This window comes from Gallus gallus, chromosome 1 (assembly GCF_016699485.2).
Source record: "Gallus gallus isolate bGalGal1 chromosome 1, bGalGal1.mat.broiler.GRCg7b, whole genome shotgun sequence".
Lineage (NCBI taxonomy): Eukaryota > Metazoa > Chordata > Aves > Galliformes > Phasianidae > Gallus > Gallus gallus.
The window spans coordinates 92,340,366-92,366,112 of record NC_052532.1 but is presented as its reverse complement, the minus strand read 5'-3'; the positions used below and the strand labels follow the sequence as shown (position 1 = coordinate 92,366,112).

Below are 25,747 nucleotides of genomic sequence, written 5' to 3'. Positions count from 1 at the left end.
GTATTTTGAAGCCCAACTAGCTACCACACATCTGCTTTTTAGCAACCTCAGAAGCCCTTGATACTGCTCAGAAGGCAAGAGCAAAGACACATCCCAGCCACTGCTGCAAGCTGACATATGCTGGTACTGAAAGCAGCCCATGTGTGAGCCTGTACTGCAGTCTCATCCAGCCCCAGCAAGCTCCCCCATCGCAGGGCCGTATGCCTTGGTGAAAAGGGGGAAGACTCTTCCCTCGGCTCTTCCTTCAAGTCACGGGGCAAACCAACTCAAAGATCCCAGTGCAGCGAGACTAAAACCATCCATTTCACACATAAACAGAGAGAACAGAGATGCTAACAAACCTACCTCCCTCCAGGCTTTTTTGCTGCCAAAAAAGAGCCACTCAATCTAATGAGTCAATTAAAAATTCATAACTGGATGAAAGAAAAAAAAGTTTGGTTCTGTTTCGGAGAAAATGAGAACAATAACTCTCATATGTAGCATTCGTGTAGCTCTTCTTGACGAGGCCTGTAGCAATGATGCCAGCTACACCACCTGTAGCTGCTGACCCTTGTGTGCAGGCCCTCTCACATAGACTCACTGTCAGAAAACAGGGCTTCAGGGGCATCTCACAATGGCTCCCAGCTTTGCTTCCAGGCGTGCTGCACCAGCAAACAAATTGTTTCTTTATAAGGGACAGGGTGGCACACGTGGTCCAGGAGCACAGTGGAGACACAGCTGTACCTACAGTTGAGCTGAGCTGCAAAAGGTGCCGGTGGGAGAAAGGCTGAGGGGAGCAGTACAGGCTGGAGATGCTCCTACTGCCCTTCCCTCTGTGAGGGCTTGTCCTTCACAAGGCATCACACGAGGTCACAGAAGAATTCAGTTTCTGCCAGAGTTCTGTTAAACCCCAGCAAACACCTACGTAGATACACGCTCCAAATGCAAGTGACCCAAAGTTACCTCTGAAGTGGATTTTTGGAAATGAATTAAGCTAAAGCAAATTAGGGCCACACATTCTGAGTGTGAGCATCCACGAAGGGGCATAATGAGATTTAACTAATCCACTAGAAATTACTTTAGATCAATTTCCTTGACTATCCCTGACACACGTAAGCCCTGAAGCTGATGTCCTCAAAGCACTGTACACGGATGCCTTGAGTACTGAGACTCAAGTTCCATGTGCCCTGTGTACCAGCAGTAAAGGTGGGACAGAGCACAACCATCTCACCCGGAAAGCCTTGGGCAGGCCACCAAGGAAGCTACTGAGCAACGATTAAAACTTGGAAGGCACCAGTTCCTGAGCCCTAGGGACACAAAGACAGCATCAGACACATTGGCTGTGCTCACCCACATCCCCTCCCCACTGCAGTCCATGCCCATGGCTAACACCAGTCCTCTCCCTTGCTCTCTGCTTTCCTCCAAGGACTGCGGCTCAGATGCTGACTCCTTGTGGGATAGTTTCCTGAGGGATTAGCCCACTACAAACCCCACGGCCACTACCTCTCTTTGTCCCCAGGCACTTTTTGTTTTCTAACGGGTTTCACTCCCCCAAGTGCTGTGCTGTGCCAGCCCTCATTCAGATTTGTTTGAATGAGGAACCGCAAATCCAGATACCTGAAGCAAGCCACCTAATTACAATAAAGGAGTATTTAGGTGTGGACCTCCCCACTCAAGAAGCCACACATTGATAGTAGATGGGAAGGCAGCCACCGAAATAACTATCTGAACGGCAGCCCTTGGGGCTTCTTTACCTTGGGGACAGCAGGTGGAAGAGTGGTTTTGACACTGGCACGATACCAGGTTAAAGGGCTTACAGTTGGATCATTTTCTTTACTTCTCCACCCTGCTGATTCTCTATCATCATCAGTACCTGTGGGTTCAAGTCCCACCCCCCGACCTGAGAAAACACCAAAAGGTAATGCTCAGAGCCTGAGCACTCATTCTCTAGTAAGTGCTGGGATGTGAAATAGTGGCTTTTGGGCTATGGGACAGCAGACTACGCGCCACAGACCTGGAGATGAGCACACCTCCCCATCTGTAGTGGGAAACCTGCCTGCATCTGTACAGGCTTGAGACCCAGACACACCCTCATGCCACTGTGTACAGAACAGCACATCCTCTCTGGTAGCTCTGCCATCGCCTTGACACTACCAGTAAGAAAATGGAAAATCAGCCACCCCCCACAGAGCAAGCCGTCCTTTGAGACCCACCTGTCAGGTTTGTCTTGGCGCTGTAGCTCCCAAAGTACCTCTCATCAGTGTTGGGCGTGTGGCACTCGTACTCGCCAGCATCTCGGTCCTGCAGCTCCGTGATGTGCAGCAGCACCGCGTCCCCCTGCACCCGCTCCACGTAGATCTCCTGGGCGCGCACCCGCTGGGTGTAGATGGCGTAGGGGAAGGAGGGGTCGGCGGTGCTGACGATCTGCACCTCCCGCTCCGAGGCGGAGGGCAGGTAGATGGACCACTGGAAGGTCTGCTCTGCTGGGCCCTGGTAGCCGCTCACCTTGCACCAAAGCGTGACGTGTGAGCCCTCTGTGCGGTAGAGGGGCCCCTCCTGCACCGCCACGTGGCGCTGAGCGAAGGCCATGCCTGTGAGAAGAGAGCAAAGCAGTATTATTACCTCCTGGCAGTCTGCTCGTGTGCCTCCCCCCCAGACGCATCGTGGCCACGGTCAGCAGAAGCCCCACCAGCAGAGTTCCACACCCCACACAGGGCCACTGTGGCTGGTGAGGCACTCGCTCGGCAACACTGAGGCGATGCCGGCCAACCGGTGGGACACAACAGAGATGTGTGTAAAGGCTCAGCTAACAGGGAGAAGCTCAGCAAGAAAATGGCAGCTCCATCACACGTCTATAGAACGGGGCTTTGTGAGGGGCTCTGCTCTCAGCACTGCTCTGCCCCCTCCACCACACAGCCACCACTTTGTTTCACTGTGCTCTGACTCTCCTTGGGTTTCAGGCCACAAGCCCCCTCCTCCCTCAGTAAGCCTTGCAGTTGCTCCAGCTGGCAAAATCCCATTGTTTTTCCCTCATATCCAACCCGCCTTCATTCTCCAGCCTCTCAGTCACACTCGTGAAGGCGTACCAGGATACACCACATTCCTAGCACTGCCATTCCGAGTCTATTCAAAAGGAGTATATTTGGTACATAACAAAAACAATTAAAGTTAATGGAGGGAGTGGGCACATTACACTCTCAAGGCTCACCACCCCCGGCTGCTGGAAATCAAGACCTGGTATTGCACGCTGTACACATGCAAAGTCATACAGCTCCAAACAAAGACAGGGCAGCAATTTGCTGTATTTTTACACAGATTATGGATGGCTGGCCCTTGGGCTCATGGCACATTACCAGCACAGCCCTCCAGGGGCCAGATAAATTACAGCAATCTATCTTGTTTGTTGCTACATCAAAGGCTGGAGGTCTGGAGACCACGGTGGGTGTTCATCGGTTATTGAGTTACCAGCAGCATGTGCACATGGTGAGGCCAATCACCCTGGCTTCTGTGACTGCTTGCTTGCCATCATAAAACAGCAATGAGCCGATTTAAAGCAGGTCCTGCATAATCACGTTTGCAAATTTCATCTTCCCCGTGTTTGTGCGCACACATGGTGATATTTTTGTTTTCTCTCTAATTTTGGACAACGACGTTCAAGACCAGAGAAGCATTTCATCCTTCAAAAACTTGCAAGCAAAGGCATCAGAGGATTACCGGCTCCATCTCGCCCTCTGGCCATCAGTGTCCACACAAAGTTTTTCTTGACAGACACCCTGGATGGGAGCCAGGAGAGATGGTTCTTACCAGCTTAAAGCAAATGGTGAAAAATGGGTTCGGCACGTCCATCAAGCCACGCAGCTGAACAGATGGAGCGCAATTCAAACTATTAACTTGGGCTCAGCTAACTGCTGCCTCAAATTAAGTTTCTTTTTACTCTTTATGAAATAATGTTATTTCAAGAGATGGATGGATGGATGGGGAAATCTAGCACATTTGAACAAACAGCGAGAGGAATTGCAGAGGCAAGCACTCTCCCCGCTTTGCTGTCCATCCAATCTCTTCATCCCGAGGACAGATGACACCAGAGACAACTAACATCTATGGCGCAACCAGACCCTCCTCTCTCCCTGCAAAGGCCAAAACACAATGCAAACACTACTGCCTTTGAAATGAAGAACCGTTTTTAAACCAGGAAGGGCAAGACCTTTATTGCACGCAAAGGTAGCTTGGAATACACATTTGGTAGGCACATCTTAGCCTTACTGTAGCATTCAGACACCCGGCTTGCAAGAACAATTAAAATTGCACCACCACGCAAACATGCAGCGGCAGGAACTAACAGTTGCAAAACCAACACTGATTTGGCTATTTCTTAGTTTCTAAGTAGACGACTGTTGTGCAGTTGGTTTTATCTAGGAACGCTTTGAGGAGGTCTCCAACCAACCCACTGCAAAACGATGTTCCATCAGGGACTGACCCTTGCTTACAGGCAAAATAACAGCCTCAGGCATACATGGTGTGGATGTCCACGTCCCAGTGTGTGGAGATAGGATCCCATGAGCTGCACGGCAAGCGCTAAGGTGGGCTTCTTTCTTCCCTTGCCAGTGGCTTTTGGGAACTGGCAGAAAACACCTCTCAAATGAATAATGTAACTGAGAAAGGGAAGGAGAAAAACAATAGGCTCGAGACAGGCATCCACCACTCTAAGGGCTCTCCCCAAATGGTTAACACTTCTTGTGTGGTGAAGTATGCTTGGCAGTTTTCTAGCTCTGGGAATTGCTGTATTCAGGCACGCACAGTATCAAATAGCATTTCTTAGTGAGCAAGCGTTTTGATTAGCAAAAATAATATGCCGAAAATCCCATTTTAAACTCTTATCTTGTCCTCTTGAAGCGAGAGAAGTGCTCACTGAAGGAAGAGTTCTGTGCTCCACACCTCTCCTTGGAAGCCTAGGAGACGATTAAGGTTGGCATTTGGCTGGTACTTCACTGGCACAGCTGGCTTTTAATTGCAAATCCAATATAATTTACTGACAATGCAAGGGCTGATATGGAGGAGGTAGAGAGCCAAGAGCAATTTTAAAATTAATAAGTGATATGCTCATGCATCTGCTTCCCCCCCCCCCCCCCCCCCCCCTCCTCCCCCCAGAAGAAGTCAGCAAATACTGCTTGCTTTAGGGGAAGCACTCCCTGATCCTTATCCCTTCCAGATAAGGGCTGAGTCATGGGCCTTTTGAGCTAAGAGCAAGCGAAGTAACAGCTGGGCAGCCCCTCACACTTCTGCTGGCATTCCTCTCTCCCAGACCCCACTTTTGAAGGTGCACGGGGAGATGAAGTCTCATGTGACACAACAATAAAGCTCTGGGTCAAACTGCAAGGGGACGGGCAGATGCTCATTCGCAGCACCTCCCATACACTCAGCAGGCTCCACAGGCTGCAGTTTCACGCTAAGCAACTTGGAAAGGCAAGCAAAGAGGGATAGCTTCAGCAGCACGGCAGGGGAGAAATGCAATGTCTCACAGCCAAGACTTAATGCCTCTCTGTTCAATCAACAGGCCAGAAAGGAGCGTTGAATATCCCTGACAGCTAGACATTTCACCCAGAAGAGCTGTAATTCAGTCTCTTCAGAATTAACACCCTCCCAGTAATGTCAACTGGCTACAGCCAGAGCTATCCTTTCCACACATACAAGCAGAGCTCAGGTGTTCAGGCACAAGCGGTCCCATCAGGTGCAAGATCTGAAACACTACGATGATGCCACCCTTGAGAAAGGGCCAAACACTTATTCTTTGGGAAGGAGGTGGACCTTCTGTTTCGTTTTAGACAAACAGGCGTGCAAAACCGTATCTGGGAACACGGACACAAGGCTTACCACAAGGGGTAAGTCGCTATGATGCAAGGACGGAAACTCTACCGCAACATCAACAGACCTCGAAAAATTAGGGAAGAATCACAGATTCATGAAGGTTGGAAAAGACCACTAAGGTCATCTAGTCCAACCACCCACCAATCCACCACCACCATGCCCAACTAAGCCATATCCCTCAGTGCCACATCTGCAATGAATTACCAGAAGCTTCCTGGACAAACACTCCCCCCCCACTGCTGAAAGTGTGGGTCATATCTGCACCGCACTCCAAGGCGCCACAGCAAGCTGCATCAAGGTATCTTAGAAAGCAATAGTCGTTGCCAGCAGAACTTTAATCTAAAAGAGAAACTCGGGAGTATTATCCTGGGCCTCTGGTCACTAGGGAGCAATTAAAAAAATCTTCATATTTTCCACGTCTTCCAGAAATGTAGAGCTGACAGCTCTGAACACCAAATGGATTACACAGCTTGAGGGGCTTTTTCTACTCCTGCAGCTTTACAGCAGTTCTCCTTCTCTTGGAGGCTCTAAAGCAGTATTTGTCAATAACTGAACTGCATGCTAATAATCCTAAATTCTCCTTAAAAAATTACTTTGTGCTGTTGACCACAGTTAGCAGACAGCAAACATTTCCAAAGAAATCCCTCTTCCTCCTCTCTCTCACTGTTGCCTGCACAAATACACAGAGCACATTTGTGGCTTCTTTTGTTGTTCCTATTGTTTGTTCAATTTATGGGTTTTACAGGAAGAGTTTCAGAAGAGAGGAACAAGGACAATAAACGGTAGAGAACGGTCTCTATGTAAGAAATGATGGGGCAGGCGAGGTCTTGGAAAATGACAACATCTGAGAAGATCTGACAGAGGTCTGTACAACTGCATGTGTCATGAAGAGGGTGGTCGAGAAGTGACCATTTATCATCTCTTCCTATTTGTTTAAAAACCAAGGGCTGTCAACCAAGATCGGTCAGGTCCAGTTTCACAACAAAGGAGGCAATTCTTGCAACCATACACAGCTGAGCTGGGGACCTCCTTGTTGAGGAATACTGCGAATAGGAAAAGATGCACAGGCTCATACTGGGATGGGACCTACTTGAAAAAAGGACTACTAGGTAGGTAGTAGATCTCATCAGGTTTTGGGATGCTCCCAAGATGAGCTACAACTCCGTATTAGAGCTGTCCTGATGCCCCTTTATCATCTGTGTAATTGTAGGCAATACCCTCCAGCCATACAGCCACATCTGGTCTGCAGGCTGTGCTACAACAGGAGCTAAGAAAGATAAAAAAGGCACCCTTACAGCTTTTTCTCTAACAGCACAGCCACCTCAGTTCTGAATATGGCAAACTGAACCGGTTCCCCCCAGATGTCCTCCGTACTAAAGCGGGAGGCATCACCTGTGTGGAGGGCAGGAAAGGGGAATGCAGATAAACCCCGTATGGCTATGACAAGGGAACATCTATATGAGACCACAGGAGCTGGCAGGATGTTTCCAGTAATGAAAACAATTCATGCCCAAGCGCTGAAGAGCAGTTCTGCTACAAACACCTATTTCCTAGCCTGAGTGAGGCTCCAGGCACGCAGCACCCATGAGCAGGTTCCAAACACACCATGCATGGTGCTGACCACAGCACCATGGGAGATGCCATGCCAGCATCGTGGGCAGAGCACTATGGGGAGCAGTAGGGCAGGTGGAAGCATCCTTGAGCTGCAGCAGCCTGTGTGTTGGCCACGCTCATGGCACACTGTTGGCTGCAGCCCAGCAAACTGGGCATCCCTGAAACCCATTCTGCCATGTTGCCATTCTCCCACCCCAGAACAGGAGCACCGTGCTCTGCAGCAACCTGGCTTAGCTCTGCTGCAGAGCCAATGGAATAATCAGACATCCACAAAATCCTGTTTCCTTTCAGAAAGGCTCTTCCAAGCTCACAGCTGTCTGGCCATTGACAGCACTTCCCCAAGTGGCCACCTTAATTTTCATCCACTGAAGACGAATGTAATCTCTAGGGGTGACCCCACTACAACAGGCAACACCAAAACAGGGCCAATCTTCTTGCAATGCACACCTGCTATTCTGTGAAGTCTCCTGTTAACGTGCACAAATAAAAATTAGGTTCAAGCTTAATTTTTGCGTAAATGAGTCACAGCAGGGAGAATCTCTGTACGCTGCAACCTGCTGCCAGATGGAAAAAACAATGCTATCAGAAGAAAACACGCAGCATACCCTCTGTTCCCTCCCCCCAACACTATTATTACTGTGAAGCCTCATTCTGGGAAAACACAGTATTTTGCTTGATGTATTTCTTCTCATGCCAGGACGGTTCACTATACCAATGGACTGGATGGAACCACCTACAGTACCCCATTCCTACGCTCTACCCTCTTGTTTTGATGTTTAAGTCATGGTATCAAGGGGGCCTGATCCTGTCTCCTCCTCCTCCACTCTTGCCACCATCCCACCACTCGGACTGTCCCTCCTGACCTGACCCCAGAAGCTAATCATTCCTCATTCAAATTCCTCCCACCGCTGAGCCAACTAAGGATGGCTAAGTGGAGAGGTCAGCCAGGAACGATTTATACAATAATTGGTATGGAAATATCACAATCAGTAGGGAAATATCAAAGCGCAGGGAAATGAGACAGGAACAGCCAACGAAGCCCTTTGTTCTTCCAACACAACTGCTTTCACTCATCTCTGCTTGCTGCTCCCTTTCACATCCACTCAGTTCCACAGCAGATGTTTACTGTCTTTAAAGAAAATGTTTTCAATAAATATGAAAGAGGTGACATTTCTTTTAATCACCACAGATTGTTCTGGCCTGTGACTAGCTTTCCAAGTTCTGACTGCAAAAGAGGTCTTGTACCTCTGTTATAATTATGCAGCCAGTCAAACATCCAAGCCCCTCACCAAGATCAGAGCCATTTTTCATCCTTTGGTTCCTCTCAGATCTGGTCCTTATATTGACAGACGACTCCCTTCCTTTCCACAGTACAGAATTGGTATTCTGCAGCTGCACAGTGTTAAATGTGATCTGCCCTTGGGATTTTTTAAGCAAACCTCATATTATATGAATGTCACACTCTTCTAACTGCTCCTTCTCTGCGCCTACAATTAGAGATGTTAAGACGCACCAGTTTTAAACACTGTCTTAGAATGGCATATTCTTGAGCCACATATCATCTCTATTGCTACAACTTGTACATTTCTGTAAGTGCTGGAAGGAAGAAGGAAATCATTCACAGTATTGGACACGGAGAAGACAAGAAGCAACAGACTTACGTGTGAACAGGAGAGATTCAAGTTGAACATGGGGAGGTAGGTATATTTCTGACTTCCCAGCAGCCAGAAAAGTGTGGCACCAGAGATTGCTTTGTGAGATTATGAAGCCTCTCACTTTAGCTTCTTCTATGAGACATTCAACTTCTACAGGAATACCCCAGCTGGAGATCAGCCTGCCCTGGGAGATGTACAGGATAAGAACTCCTGCTCTTACACTTCTGTCCTTTTAATCAGAAAACACATCTAAACTTACTTGACTGCACTAATTCTGAAACTGTTCTTTAATCTCATATAGCTTCACTTGAAAGGTCAAGGAACCAAGCATACAGAAGCCAGCCAACCACACACGTGGTCAGAGAAAAAGGTGAAACTCCACTTCATCAAAAACAAAGAGGGATGGCAGGGCATCCACTCTGCACATAGATTCCTGAGCTCAATGGGCCCGTGGTGCTCAGCCTCCTAACTCGACAAGGCCTTTGAGGAAGTTGGTGAATCAAGCTGTAGCTGATATAAAAGATGGATAACATTACACGATGAGGTATGAGGGAAAGACTGAGTTGACTGTCCTATTGGTAAGGATTCATCACGGTCAACACAACTGCTGAGGTCTCCAATATCTCTGCAGCACACCCACTACTTACTACAGTTTAACTGTTTTCCTGCAAAGTTGCTGAGATTTCCTTGTATTCTGAAATCCTGGTATTCCCCAAAGAACACATCAGTTTTGACTAATCCTAGAGGATGGCCGAACACTCAAGTAGCACTACAGGCATGTTTTGCAGCATGGGTTTCACCCTACGCACTGGGCCTACTTAATCAAGCATTTCTTTTCTTCCAAGGTCAGAACAGGACTTTCCCAGCTCTTGGATCAGCATGTCCTCCATATACCGTTCCATCACTACCCTTATCATGATGGGAAAAATACGCAAGCAGAAGCTCTCTGGCAGATTATATTTATATTGGGAATATGCAGGCAGGAAGTGTTGATTTGCCCACGCATTACTTAAGACACAAGGAGCTGTGCAAATTTTATCCTCAGAAGTGTCCTTTTCTCCAGCACAGTGAATACATACCCTGGTGACTTCTATTCTTACTACTTGTTCAAGGTCTGGTTAAGCACTACTGTACTGACACAGCAGCACTTGCAGAGGCCTGGCCAGAATATCCAAGGTATTGCCTACTTTCATATTTTGCAAAGAAAGGCAGCCGTGGTTTCATTACTGCCTTTCCAGCCTGAGCTTTGAAGCCAGAACCACAGGCGCTCACTATAAGATTAAGGGTAGACCCACGCAAAAAAAAGAGAAGTCTCCCAAGATTGATAGGTGTGTTTTTTCTTCTGTTCTTTCAGGCTCTCAAAACACGTGTAAGGGCACACCATTTATTCCAGCGCCTCTTGTAGTGCTCCCAGACCTCTAATAGATTCAGAATTGTCGTGTCAGTACCAAAGATGCACAGCATCAACACACACCGCAGGCTGCTGAACTCTTAGACGGTCTGTGCTCCCAACCCATCCAGAGGGGGGGCAAAAAATGATATGTTAGAGCAACACAAAGCTAGCAACAAAGCCAGGCAGGAAATTTCTGACATAGTTCATTATGCCCTGCAGCCTCTGAATTTCTTTTTATTATCCTTCTTTAGTCCTCAGGTCCTGCATGTTCAACAGCCAGGGTCAGTTTTGGGATTGCCAAACACTATTCCCTGCTCAATCACTCAGACAATAAGAAACTTCTTTTAGTTTCACAGTCAATAACATTTTAGTGTCGCTTCTTTTTGCATTTTCCTGCATGCTCTGCAATCCCTGCCAATATGAAACAACAGAATGCCCTTATTATTGCTGTAATTCACTTCATAACATCCCACATGCTTTAAACATTCTCCTAGGAGAGAAAAGAGTCGAGTCTCAAGTCTCACCTTCACAACATCCTTGCCAGAAGGAAATGCTTTTTACTAACTAGCCTTTCTTTAAAGGAATTCCCTCTCTTTCATGAGGAAGTCTTCCAAAATGCTTCTGATCCATGAAGAGCTTGGCTCCTTATCTTTTTTTTGAACTTCCTTTTTCCCCAAAGGAAAGAAAACTTCTTGCTGCCTTCATGTGAAGCAAACATGTGCTCCACCCCCCACCCCAAATCCTCCTTTTGCCTTCCAAGAGAAACTTCACTGTTTTGGTCCATCCTTACACGCTCACGGAATTTGCTTACTTGGCTCCTATCCCCTCCTAGTTCTGACCTTAGGTGTTCACTAATGTTGCTAAGGATGACATTTTGGAGTTCAGCACCCTAGGACCTTTACTTGCATGTTTCTTCTGGGTTAGGGCAGGAGCATCTCCTTTTCACACTGTGATCCAGTCCCTTCAGCTGTCCATCCCCAAGTCATTCCCTTCCTAAGGAGAGACACTTAACAACAATCTCTTAGATACAAAAAACTTGGAAGCCCTGATGAATTCCATTGATGCACACCCCTCTCCATCTGTCCCACTGTCCCCAGTAGCACACTGCTCCTTCAGCACTTTGGCTGGGTCCTTTGGCACAGGCTCTGTGTTTGGTCCTCCCTCCCTTTTTAGCACGTAGTTCTGCAGAAGTAGCACAGCAAGAAGTAATGAAGTGTGATATCTAGAAACAAACGCAGCCAAGAGCAGTCTCTCCTGCTTCCTCCTGGTGTGCAGAAGAAACATTTGTGCCCCACAGCCACAGACATTAGCATGAGAGAATACCCAATTTACAAGGCAATGCTGACACCTTGTACCTCTTCCTCAGCAGAAACAGCTTTCAGGTAAACAGTAAATTAAGTTATCCCCAAAGTCAAGTGTACTGCCTAAAAACATTCAATTCTTTAAATAGATTTTCCCACCCCACCATAAAGGATCACAGGAATGCAAAATGTGGCTGCACAACAGTAGACAGTTTCCATTTTTTTCCCCCTAAACTCTCCTGGGTTCCTCTTTGCGCTCTATTAGTCAGCAGGGTGCCAGGATGCTGCCTCTTGAAATTTCTGATTTGGTTAGAGACCCTCCCTGAAAGACAGATACAGATCAGGGGAGATTCTTCAGCTACTCGCTGCCTCGTACTGCTAATTAAGCTGTCAGAACTCTTCAGCTCCTTACGCTATAATTTATTAGTTTGACATGCTACAGAGACTTCCAGCAGTTGTCACCAAATTACCAAGGTTTCCATTTCAAAAGGGAGGACAGGTGCTTTCTGTTATTTGGGAACTTAAAAAAAGGGGGGGGGAGAGGGAAATGCAGAAGTATTTACGTTACTATTGCTTTCAGTCTGAGAGAAAGGCGCAGTCCTTCCCCCTACATCCATTCATAACACGATGCTATCATCAAGGAATAGGAAGGAGAATCAGATGCAATTCCTCACTCTGGGGAGGAACCACTCCATGCGCCATGACGTGCTGGGGCCACCCATCTGGAAAGCAGCTTTGCAGAAACAGCCCTGGGGGACTTGCAGACACCAGGCTGAACGTGACCCAACAACATGCCCTTGCTGCAAAGGTATCCCAGTATTCTGGGAGGCATTAGACAGCAGGTGGAGGGAGGTAATGCCTCCTCTCTGGTCAGTGCTGGTGAGGCTCTGCCTGCAGTGCTGGATCTATTTCTCAGAGCTCCTGCTGGAGCAGGAGTTGGACCAGATGGACACAGAGGTCCCTTCCAGTCTCAGCCATGCTGTGATAGACACTCAGATGGGATTGCATTCATTGCTGGTTGCATTTCATCAGCAGCTGCAGAACCTCACAAGCGCTGCCATGGAGCAGCACCTTCAGGAAGGCCGGGAGGCCGGGGCAGGCCGTGCTGGCAGCCCGCATAGGCCCTGTGGCACTGCACCAGGTGAAGCAGCGCTAGAGCTGCTTGCTGCAGGCCACTCCCAGGCACTCTGGAGAAAATAAAAGGGCTCTGAGCCACCACTTGCAGCTAACAGCCCTAAAAGCAAGGGACTTAATGAAGCCTAGCTTCCTCCACCAACAGGAGGGAGGCCGTCTCTAAGGCTAATGATGCAACTGGAAGCTTTAGCTGAGGCTTTTGCCACACTGGCACAGTAATTTGGAGGCTAGAGCCCGTGAAGAAAAGGGTCTTCTTCACTCTCATCATCTGTTTGCACTCAGCTACCTCCTCTTCACAAAACCTGTAGGAACTCGTTTATCTCCAAGCTCCCTACTTCTGTCATATTTGCCTGAAATTGGCCAAAGGGCTCCCAGGTTATCCAGGAAGGGGAGGCAACACGATCAGATAAGCCATGATTCTCTGAGAAACCACCCTGAGGAAACCAAAGTAGAAGGTGGGAATCACACAACAGGGAATGCTAAGGCTTCGGCACTGCTAAAGGCAAGGCGGAACAAGAAGGAGGGCTTTGAAAGACAAGCATCTTCCAATTGGCAGGGCAGAGGGGGAGGAACTAATTTAAGAGTTCACAGGAATGAGCAGAAAGCACAAAGAGCTGAACAAATTTCAGAGGCATAAACAGATAGGAAGTGCTGCAGTCTGAAAAGAAAGACAGGCGGGCACACGCACATACATAGATACTAGAAACAGAGGTCAAGATTTTGGCTCAAAGGGAAGCGTGAAGCCAGCTGTGAAGCCAGCAGAAGCTGGTCCAACTTTATTAATGGATAACAGTACTCTGAGACAGAGACTCCAGGAAGAGGTGGGCAGGGTCATGTAGAGAGCCTAAAAATTAAAACCACCCCACAAACAGTTTTGAGGCTGAGTGAAGCACACTCACAAGGACGTGAGAAAGGCTCTCCTGGAGAGGCTGAAGAAAGCACATAAAACAGGACATGGAGAAAACTGCTTCAGAAAAAACAGATATGGTTATTGTGTGGGTTATTGCTGTGCTAAGGAAGATAGTGTTGGAGCACCACTGAGATATACAGCAGCAGGGGCCATCAAGAACATCCTTGCAGAGTAAATCATGGAGACAGAGTAAACTGGCAGAGGTCTGGGCTGGGAGGTAGAGCTCCAGACAGAGCACCCCATGGGGCTTGCAGAAACAGAACAGCTGCTGAAAGAGGAGGGGATAAAGCAGCTTTGCACTGAGAGGGAGGCTCTGAGTAGTGAAGCAACGGCAGACACAGGAAAACGAGCAGGAAGCCGTAAGGAAACAAAAGGGTTAGAAAAGTCTACATTTGGGAAGGGCGTGGAAGAGAAGAGCAGAGGATGAACAACCAGGTCAAGGCAAGCTTTGATTTTACCAGTCCTCTTGGTACCAAGTTGGTACCAAGGAACAAAGCAGAAGGTGGAAAAAGGGCTGTCCAGGGCAAGCACCATTAGCATCACTCAGCAAAGCAGGAGAAGTAAAAGCATCTATGAAGAACACTGCAGAGGGCATGAGCTGAATGCTCACTGTGATGGTGAGGTCAGCGTGCCCAGGAGACTTACGCCAGCGCCATGTCACTGTGTGACAGCAGGAGCAGAGGCAGCAGATGGCGAGGACAGGAGAGAGGGTGGGAAGTGTTCCGGGGGTGGGGGCAGGTGCCACTGCCTCAGTGGTGTGAACAGCTACGGGATACATACCGATGAAAGATAAGGTGGAAAAGAAAACAAAAAGCCTTCATCCAGCATGCATGAATTATGGTCATGATAGGGAAGGGGAAAGCAGAATGACCCCTGAAGGGTAGAGTGGTGTTGGCTGAAAACCAAGACGAGCATAAGCCCAGCTGAGCACTGACAGGCCAGGTACCTGGCTGCTGCAAGCGGCAGCTGGGTGCAGGGGGGAAGGACCCCAGATTAACCAATAGCCTCTGATGCGTCAGAGGGGCCCCAGCCTCCAGCACCACCCCAAGAGCTGGCGTTGGAAATGAGATGAAGAAAGGGGCATGCTCTCCATGACCACAGGCACTATGGGCTCTTGATGGATAGACGGAGTCCGGAGAAAGCTGCAGGCTGGATTTTTTCAGGGTGACAACATCAGCTTAGCCACACCACAGCTTGGGAGGCACAAGTCCAGAGGTCCTCCTGCTACAGTACTTCTCAGCATCCATGTGGCATGAGGTCAGCATGGCTGAGATACGCTCCAAACACAACATTTGCCATTGCAACGAGAGCCGGCTCTCTCCTTCCTAAAGCTGCAGGCTTATCTGAAGGCTTGGAAGAAAGCACAGCCCCAGCTTCTGGGCACAGACCACGCATCTTAGGGTGGCCGAGCAATGTGTGTCACTTTAAGCACAAAATCTTTTCCGACCAACTGCAGTAAGGGTGGTGAGCAGGAGACGAACTCCCCCCCTCTGCTGATACGCAGCACTGATCGTCCTGCTGGCTTAGCTCCCTGACAAGCAGATGCACGCACAAGTTTTGATCTTCAGCTACGTATTTAGCAGAGCCTTGTGGCTTCTGATCAGGGAGTTAAGGGAAAGCTTACATAGCTACCAGGGAGAAAGGCTTTTCATTTATCTGATTTCCATGTGCTCGAGTTATCAGAGTCTAGAAAAATTCAATTAATGGGAATAAAACTCTTGTTTGATGCAAGTCGGGAATGGTTCCCCCCGCCTGCCTGTAAATAGCTACACCCTTGAGATCCTATCCTGATTATAGGCCTTCACAGTAACTGACTGATACCAGCCGAACAGACACAGGGACCACACCAAAATGCTACATGTGCCAGAGCAGTCAGGGACCGATGAACCCGGTGGAGACCAGCACAAAGCTGGGGAGAACACAGGGAGGGAGAGATCACCAATACCATGGAGACGGAGGCTGAGCTTATGGTGTTTGGGAGTTTTTGTTCACCAATTTCTACCATACCACTAAAATGCTCCTTCCTTCTCTCCTGGAGAAAGACCTTAAGCCACCAGAGCAAGCAGGAGGGAAGCTGGACACAGCCACGTGGTGAAGCAAGGACAATGCTACTGGTAATACAGCATTACCAAGCACATCTGAGCTTGAAGGGAAGCATGGAAAAGGCAAGTGGGACTGCAAGCAGTTCAAAAAAAGCAGCAGCAGCACAAAGCGAAGACCAAATGCATAGTGATTTCCACCTACTCTAGCACTGCTGATCCACTCTGCAAGGGGAGGACCTGCTCCCATACTTCCAACACGTAAAGGAGTATAAATGGGACACAAACCACCTCCAGCCACAAAGGCAACACAGGGCTGACAGGCCCCATCAGGCCAGCAGGACAACCCTAGCACAATAACACAACAGTGGGTCAGATAAACCCATCCACACCAAGCACCAGCACCACGGAAGAGGGAGAAAGAACAAACACTGACAGCAATACAAGCATACAAGATTCTTACCCAGATAACCTTCTCCTAAGGTTGGTCATTTTCAGAAGAAACATAACAAGTAACATTACAAATCACCCAACCAATGTAAACTAAATACACAGTGCAAAGTTCTTCTTAGGTGAAGATTATTCTTTAAATCCTGCCATGGAGACAATCATGGTTCCAGGCACCAGCAGTGCTTGTCCTAGGAGATTTACCCAATGTTTATTCAGTGCACATTTCACTAAAACATGCATTATTACATCCAGCCAGGAGACCAAACAAACATCCATAATTTCATTTGACACCTCCTAGCTACGCTGCTCTGACAAAAGCAACCAGAGGCATCCAGTGCTACTACGTGCCAAAGAGAAAAGAAACTTCAACTGTCTTGCTAAGCCACTTCCACACAGCAAGAGGAATCACAGGCTGAGCTAGCCAGAATCCATCCGTTGGTTAGCATAGCACCAATAATACCTCCCTCCTGGCTGCATACTTGGGAAACACATGTAGGTGTTTCTGCAGCCTTCTTATGCAGAAACCTCAGGAACTCTTCCTCCTCTTCCCTAAGGGAAATTCAAGACATTTGAGGTTTAACAGCTGCAACAAACAGTCTCCTCTTACAAGAGAAAATATTCAGGAACAAGATAACAAGAGACACGGTTACAGAAACAGGATGAAAACACAGAAAAGGCCTCTGGGGTCTAAGCACTGCCCTAATGAGTGCCGACTGCTTCTCAGAAAATCAGAATTCAAGTATACAGCTCTCATCACTGCTCGTAGATCAAATAGGAATGGCAAGATGCAAACACCGCTGCCTGCAAGAGAGGTAATCTAAGCCACCATTTGTGAGCAACCCGCTAGCAACGCCACAGCCCCTGCAAACACAGAAGTAAAAATCTGCAAATGCCCTTGATCTTGCATTCATTCCCCAGTAGATTACCGTGCTTAACCCAAACATCCCGACTTCTCGGTTCGTGGGAGTTGAGAGCACGGCCTTTATTACACTTAATATGGCACAGAAATATATTCTTTATTCAAATTTGGTTGCAGATATAGGAGATAGGTTAAAAAAAGGTTAGAAGGGAGATAGTGCCAGCTATGCTCCTTTATAATAGCTGTAAGAAAATTATTTCACTTAACTCACAGCCAAGAGGTACAGCAATTGTATAAAGCCAACTCAAAATTAGCAAATACATTTTGCCTCTACATGAGAGAAGAATGCAGATGCTAAATACATTATATAGGCAGTGAAGTGTCATCAAAGCAAAGAAAGTAAAAATAGCAAAGTTATCTGTAAGATGACTACTAAGCAAATGGATTTTCAAAAATATGCTTTCAAATACGACAGCCTTTTCTAGGAGCTGCAGACATCCGTTTAGCTTTGTTAATTTCTCAATTCTTTCTTTTGATAATTTATTTTTGGCCTCACACAGTTGAACGCACTATCATACTTCCCAAGAAGCCTCTCTGCACCCTACCCATACTCAACAGTCTCAGGCACATATGGAGAACGATGCAGAAACTAGTGCACATCATCACAGAGCATCCCTAACGTGGCATTTTTAGCATCACCTACACACGTTCCCTCTACGTGAGCCCATCCATTGAAAAACTGGAGTCCTGCTGTCTCCCAGCTTCACTCCTACCCCCTCCCCATCGACTCTACAGATCTCTGTGGCTCTCGTGGCTCTGTCGGTGGCTTTCAGGACTGACCACCTCTTCTGTCAGGCAAGTCTCACTTCCAGCACTCCTAATGTCAAGAAGTGGTACACCTTTTTTCCTTTCCAAGCCAGTGCCTGGAGGAGGAGATCAGATGTTACCACCTGAGGAACAGCCTTAGTTGAAGGAAGCATTAACAGCAGAGCCAGGCACTGCTCCTACTGCGCCTCCCGGTGTGTATGTACCTCCTGGTGTGCTGAAGGGCAGCCAATAGCCCAGCCCTCCTCCGCCAGGAGCCGTGTGTCAAACCTGGGCTGCCCTTCCTAGAGAGCATTTCCAACGCTCCAAGCCATTACATTCAGATCATTAGGATGCTTTTAGCAGTGTACTCCAGTGGGTCTGCTAGCACAGCTATTAGGTGTTGGATACACAGTAAATCTCCTTGTGCTCACCCCCTCTTCTCTATATCCTCCAAAAGAAGCCAGCCAAAAGATGAGGATAGCCTGGCGTTTGAACCACCCAGATTTCCATCCACCTGGGAGCCAGGAGAGCCTCTCCAAGACACAGCTCCACCAGCTCAAGTCAGCCTCAGGTGGTGTGGCCACGCATCAGCTTTGCCCAGGGGGAAAGCAACCACCCTCCCAACACCTCCACTTTCAGCCAAGCACAAGTCTGAGTAATTCCTTCACTAAGCGCTGCCCTTCCTGCTGTGGGTACAGCAGCTCTCAGTGGCTCAGCTCACCCAGGTCTGCCTTCCTTACAGCACAGAGGAGCAAGGGCTTGGCAACTTACACCATTTGGCAGCTACGCGATCTGGATTAGATTTAATTGCTGACTAGCTCGTGGCATGGGACTGATTAGACAGAGCAGCTCTCCATGTGCCGGTGACCCACAGATCAACCACGCATGGGTAAGGCATGCCGCACAGCTCAAAGCAAAAATTCATCTTCCTCTGCTCCTAACACCAACTGTGAAATCAATCAGGGCATAGCAATCTTTTCCATGCTACATTCCCAAGGTGTGTAAGGAAAAGGTTGGTTAATACCAGCAGGCAAACCTGTGGCCTCAGCACCATGCTCTCCCCCCACACACATTGGAATTTGCACACCGCGGTCCCACTGGACAGCAGGAGGGTGACACCCTGCAGCAGGAGCTACCCAGACACTGTAGGCCACGGCCAGCCACCAGAAAGCCGGGTGGCAACACGAAGCCAGCCAGCACCTCACAGTGTCTGTGCCCTCCATTGCAAAGCACCTTAACACCCGGCCAGGCAGCTCAGCAGCGACCCAGCAGGATTAGGCAGCAGAAGGCCGGCTGGCAGAAGCCAAGGCAAAGAACACAGGGGAGATGGAGCAGCCGAGGAGCAAGGGTTCCGTGTGGAGGAGGGAGGGAGCAGCACGTGCTGAGCCAGAGAGATGAAACGATAGGGTAAGAGGAGGCAGAGCACTCTGAAAGCACACCGGAGATAAACGCATTCAGATAATTGCTTAGAAGGGAATAAATATTAGTAAGTACTATAATTACCACGAACACCTTACAAAGCCGTATGAAGAAACATGACTAGAAGAAGGGCTGGCACACATGCTTGTTGGGAGCTCCTATTTCAAGCTCACAAGAAAGAACCAATGAGGCTTGACACCTGGACTGGTAATTTTGGGCTGGCATCCAGCCACAGCCCGTCGGCTAGATCCAAGTACTGGTAACCAGAGTTAATAAGTGCCAGACTCCAGCAGCAGGGCTTTCTGGAGCACAGAGCTCTCGGACTACTTCCGACAACAGCCTCCAGCCTTCTCCCTTGGCTCTCACCCCAGCCCGGCTCCACCTGCAGAGATGCAGAGAGACCTGGGCAGGTTCCTGCTGATGAGGCAGAACGGAGGCAGCAGTTGTCCAAGGAGTAAAACCTCAGTTTACCCAAGCAGTCAAGTCCCCATACCCATGCCCTCTTGAGGGATCAGAGCCCTTCTTTCCTAATGAGGCAAACAAAACTTTTTGTTTTATGGAAACTCAGTGCCTCACCCTCTGGTCTCCATTGCTCTGAAGGCCTCTGGTCTCCATTGCTCTGAAGGCCTCTGGTCTCCATTGCTCTGAAGGCCTCTGGTCTCCATTGCTCTGAAGGCCTCTGGTCTCCATTGCTCTGAAGGCCTCTGGTCTCCATTGCTCTGAAGGCCTCTGGTCTCCATTGCTCTGAAGGCCTCTGGTCTCCATTGCTCTGAAGGCCTCAGAAAACTCCCATTTAGCTCAGCAGCCTGGCTCAGTGCCAAGTTCCTCTCGCATTTAGCTCTGCAGAGTCCACAGAGCAATGCATCTACCTCACCCTGCTCCCAGCTGCCTCTAACAAGTTTATCAGCCTCCATACAAAGGCCAAAAGCCATAAAAGTGACAGTGTGCCGCAGGCAGGGACATCAGGGACGCAGCTGGGGGTGAACCGATTGCCAAGGAAACAAACAAACAAAATCCCCAGAAAAGCCAGACACATACCGCCCATTTCCACTCTTCCTCTGTAATCACGATGGCTCCAGAAGGGAAATTATTTGCTGGAAAGCAAAGCTATCCGCATAGGGTCAGTTTTGAACTAGAAGTAAAACCAAACCACAATATACACCACTTGGCAACACCACAAAAGCTATGCATCAGAATCACCTCCAGAATCACGTCAGCCCCTGATGAGCAGTTTGCAAGGGCTGCAAGAACAAAACCCAGTAGGCCAAGCTGACCAAGCTTTATAGAGTAGTGCTAGCGTTGCTCATGGCTACACTTCAGTCCTCCCCTTAGTGCTCTTGCTCAGCGTTATCTCCCATCTCTGCCCACTCCTCCACATCACCGTAACTTGCCTCCTCCTTCCCTCTGGGCCTGCAGGAAGACATGCCTGCAAACACCAAGGAGGCACTGATGACAGAGTGACATTGGAAAGGAGCAGCCATGGAAGCAGTTCTGCTTTTAAGCACTGTGCAAGCGAGGCTCAGACATACAGAGTGCCAAAGCCTTTCCCTTCTCGAGAAAACCTTCCCATCCTTTTACTGAGATAGTTTGGTTTTGTGATAGCATTTAATTACTCTCAGGTTATTGAAATGCCACTTCAGCAGTGGCTAGAAATCCAAGATTTTCTCTCGTCTCCTTGCCGTTTCCTACTTAAGCTTTTTGTCGTTAGGTGGTTTACTAACACACCTCACTGGAACACACTCTCAGCACACCAATGGAGGAAGGCTGAGCAACAGGTTCAAGCTGGCAATGACACGCAGGCATGCAGCCACCCAGGACTCACAGCAGACAGCTGCAGACTCTTTGCTTTGTGATTTGCTCAAGCCCCACATTATCTAGAGAGGAATCAGGTTGAGCCTCTGCAGAGCTGATAGGAAACAGATGCTGAATGTCACCAGACATTTAGCCAGAGAACTACTCCTTAAGAGTATGCTATATGAAAAGAGATGGCAATATAAAAACAGTGTCGAAACAAATTTAGCAGGTTATCATTATGGGGTATTTAGTAACCCAAAAGCCAGAGGCAAGTCATAATGCTGTAGTTTTCCAGACACTGGCTGGAGGGCTGAACATCAATGGTATGAGCAGACAAGTCGTACTGCGAGCTGAAGAGCCCTAGCAACGAGAACACCACCCAGTTGTGCTTGAAAAGCCTTCCTCTTTCTTGCAGGCAGTTTTCCCAGTGCAGTAAGTTTGTGAGCAGGGTCCGCAGATAGCTATCCGTCACACAACAAGAAGCACACTTCCAGGCTACAGCACTCTCCAGTTCATCTGAGTTCAACCAGCCAAGACACCTCTGGCTTCATACCAGCTTGTATAACCTTCAGGATAATGGCTGGACCAGGATTGATTGTGTAGGGGTACCAAAGAAGGCCAAGAAAGGGGGAAGGGAGCAAGGAAGGAAAACAACAAACCACAAGAAACAAAACATATCTGGTCCTATAAATTCCTCAAGTCTCCCAACACTGAAGAACTCTCCTTCCCAAACTCCCCATGACCCTCTCCCCCGCAATGACTGTCTGCCTCTTTATTCTGCTTTTCGCCTCAGTTAATGGGTCTGGTACAAACGTTCCAAGTATGCGTTCGATTTACAATAAAAACTGCTTTAATAAAGAAAATCCAACTTGACGGAAGGTCAACTAGAAGACAACAATTCACTTTAAAACAAAACCTCTTGTGTAAACAAACAGGATTTGCTGGAGCCTCAGGAGGTCATGTAGCCTGGCCAAGGCAGAAGGGAGGGAGCCTCCCCACGAGGAGCCCGGTTTGAGGATGGCAGGAACGACACAAGAGTGGAACCTGCCAGCCCAGTGCTGGTGGCTGAGGTGGGCACACAGCCTCTGCTAGGTGCACAGCTTTGGCCAGATTGGGTTTGGAGCCTCGGGGCACTGTGCAAAGGCAGCACAGCCACATCCCGCCCTGCGTCCTGCAGCACATACCTAAGGGCAAGAGAACACAATGCAACGGCAGTACAGTCTGCTTGCAAAAGGAAGCTCCGAGCGGAGTGCTTAGAGCACACGCAGATGGAGCAAGCATGATCTTGGCCACCGAAGCTAACAATGCATCTGGGAACAGATGAGGCGCCACTGATGCTCCGAAGCTGCCAGCTTTGGTACGCACAAACAGCCCCAAAGCTCGCGTGGGCAAACACCCACTCCGCTGCCTTCTCTGCCAGCAGCAGCGAAGCAGGGGGAGCAGCAGCAGCAGCAGTGTGCTCCGGCAGCACTCTGCTGCTCCCCATGCAGCCAGCTCCGGTAGCAGACAGCCCTTCAGCTCATCCCTCGTCTCTTCCGGAGTCACCTCTGCATCATTATTCCCTCCAACATGCCATTTACAAGTGATCTGCAGTTTCAAGACCTTCCGCAGGCTGTACTCCCCTCCAGGAATCGCAAATAAATCACCAATTACTATGCATGAATAGAGAGAGGAAGAGGGTAATGAGTCTATGTACATATATACATATGCAATGTTTGAACACAAAGAGCCGTAAATTGCATTCACAGGTGGCATTCTGGATACTGCCAGAGCCTCACAGACAGAACTATTCATAAACCAGTCACCAACACCAATGGATTCAGCGTTCCCCAGAAGCCTATTGTGTTTCCTATATATTACACCATAAATATGAGTAGCATCAGACTTTACATCCCCGCAACAAAAAAAGAAGGTAAATCTTGCGGCTACGTGCAGGATTAGCACTGGCTGGCACAAGTATTAACGGCCTCCTCGCTGCATGAGGGTTATTTACAGCACTTGCTCTATGTTCCCATTTTGTGCTCGCCGTGATGAAGTGCCACTTGTTTAGAGAGCCCTGTAACAAACATCGCAGCCAGAGGGGAAGAAGCACAGCAACCTACCCACGCTACGCCCACGTGCCAGATGTGGCTTGCCAAGCCCTGGGCTGGCAGCTACCCGGGTCCCGTTAGCTCGTTAACGCTCGATGCGTTCCATTAAACCGTCTGCTGACTCCTTCCATAACCGCCACTCCTCCCTCAGCGATTCTGATGAGTTTGCAAAAGGGGGCAAGAGAAAGCGAGTTGCGTTTCTTGTACACTCAGCCCAACGGCACCTTATCCACGCAGCCTAGTGCTAACGTTACTCGGTTGGAAAGCTGCAGCCCCTTTACATCCAGCTGGAGCTCTACGTTACGAAACGAGGCTTTTCCCTCTCCCCCAGCCAATCCATTACGCCTCGGTTGTACGCACAGCACCCAAAGCACTGCGTGCAGCGCGAGGCTCTGAGTCGCACGGCCCCGCTCTTGTTGAGACTGTCAGCTTGGTGAACGCACACAGGCTGCCTAGGGAAACCCAGGTGAAAGCACCTAAATGCAACTCGACGTGGCCACGGGGTGCCCGGTGGTGCCCCTCGCTCCCACCCTGAGGAAGCCTGAGGCTGAGCAATGCCCTCTGCTGCTACATCACCACATCGGCCGGGTGCGCTGGGACACCGAACCTCTCGCTCCATATTAGGAGCGCTTAACCCAGCACGCTGTTATTGTTCTTCAGCCAGAGAGAGCTCTGGCGTGCAGAGGGAAGGCAGAGAGCATCTGCTGCCCATCTACTCCCATTCTGTAGGCTGGGTGGGCACCCGGCTAAACTCAGCTGCGAGACGGTTGGTGTCTGGGGGAGCTGCTGTTAGGGAAGTTTGAGCCCTCTCTAAAACCATCTCAAAGAGCCCTCTCTCTCTCTCACTTTCCTGAGGAAAGGCAGCAGCATGAGAAACCACATGCAGGCATGCACAAGCACAAATTACAGATGTGGAAGCACGGCTGCAATTCAAGCGAAGCTGCCGTTTTCAAGTCGGCAGGGCAGCTACGTGACGGCACCCTGGGCAGGGGAGGCTGCCGGCCCTGCTCCCGCTCCAGCAGCAGCGATGCGGGGAGGAAATCCCCCCGACAAAAAGGGCAAATCAGAACGGCTCCGAGGTGACTCCACGCACGCGGGCTGCCCCGGCACGGGGGTGCTTTCCGCAAACGTTCCCACTGACTCACGGGCACCCATGAGAGCTGACAGCCCGCCGCAAAGAGAGGCGTTCGTCCGATCGCCTCGCGCTCTGCCGTTCCCAAACCCGTAGGGAAGGGACCTCCGACAGCGGGACCGAAAGGGACGCGTGACACGCGGGCGCCGTGGGACGGGACGAGGCACAGACCGCGGCGGGACGGGGAGAGGGAACCGCCGGAGGAGTTCGCGGAGACGGCACGAAGCACTCCAACCGCGTTCCGCCGGAGCGGGGGCCGCCCTCCCTCCGCGTTCACCCCACTCCGGCAGGACGCAGCGGAGGGCCCTCGTCCGCCCGCACAGAGCCGCCCGCCCCTCCCGGGGCATCTCCCCTCGAGAGCCCGCCCGCTCCCACGCGGGACCCCCTCCCGCGGCGGCTATGCCAGCACGGAGGCGCAGCCCCGGTTCTACCCGCACGCACGCGGAGGCGCTCCCCTCCTCCCCCCGCCCGAAGGAGCGCGGCACCCCGCGGGCCAGCCGCTCCCGGGGGTCTCGTCCCTCCCGCCTCGCCGCTGGCACTTACCGAGGAGGAGGACGAAGATGAGAAGCAGCAGCGAGGTCAGCGGCGGCCGCGGGGGCCGCATGGCTGCGGGGCGCGGGGGCGGCCGCCCTTACCTCCCGCCGCGGGGCGCCGCGGGCCGCCGGCAGCCGGGGCGAGCGTCGCGCCGGGCCCGGCGGCACAAAGGGAAGGCGGCGGGGCCGGCACGGGGAGGCGCCAAGGCGGGCGGGGGCATCGCCCCCGCAGCGGGGCGGCCGCCGCGCCTCCCCTCCTTCCTTCTCTCCCTGCCCGCCGCCCCGCTCGGCTCTCGGGGGAAGAGGCAGGAGGAGAGCGAAAATCCTCCGGGCGGCTCGGGAGGAGGCGGGACGGCGGCCGGAAGCCCCCACGCCGAAAAGTTGCAGAAATCAACGGAGAGCGAGCGCGCAGCCGGCCCGCCGCCCTCACCTGCCCGCCCGGCTCTGTCGCCGCCGCCGCGGGGTGCCCGGCGCTTCCTCCGCGCCGCCAAACTCCGCCCCCGGCCCGCCCCGCCCAGCGGAGAGCGAGGGTTGCGGCGCGGGGTCCCGGCGGCGGGGCGGGGGGAGCCGAGGCGGGGACGGAGCGCGGGGATAACGCGGGTCTCTTTGTGTTAACGGGCAAAAAGCAGCCTTCGGGGGCTCGTCGGAAGCCGGCTGGCTGGGGAACGTCCTAAACGCTCCCTTTGTTCTGATGCTAAGGCAGCGGGGGGCGGGCCGAGTTTGGGCCCCACCGGGCCCGTCCCGCCGTCCCGGGGCATCCGCGGTGCCTGAGG

General features: G+C 50.4%; 1 protein-coding gene across 2 annotated transcripts in view; it reads right to left on the bottom strand.

Moving 5' to 3' along the window:
- The window catches only part of IGSF3 (immunoglobulin superfamily member 3), a 77,237-nt gene extending 51,817 nt beyond the window's left edge, over positions 1-25,420 (bottom strand). For both annotated transcript variants that reach the window (XM_015298225.4, XM_015298233.4), the window contains exons 1-2: positions 24,985-25,420; positions 2,193-2,570 (exon numbers count right to left, since the gene is read on the bottom strand). In XM_015298225.4, coding sequence (XP_015153711.3) covers positions 2,193-2,570; positions 24,985-25,045 — 439 coding nt within the window. In that variant the 5' untranslated portion in view covers positions 25,046-25,420. The remainder of the gene's footprint in view (positions 1-2,192; positions 2,571-24,984) is intronic.
- Positions 25,421-25,747: the final 327 nt, after the last annotated feature.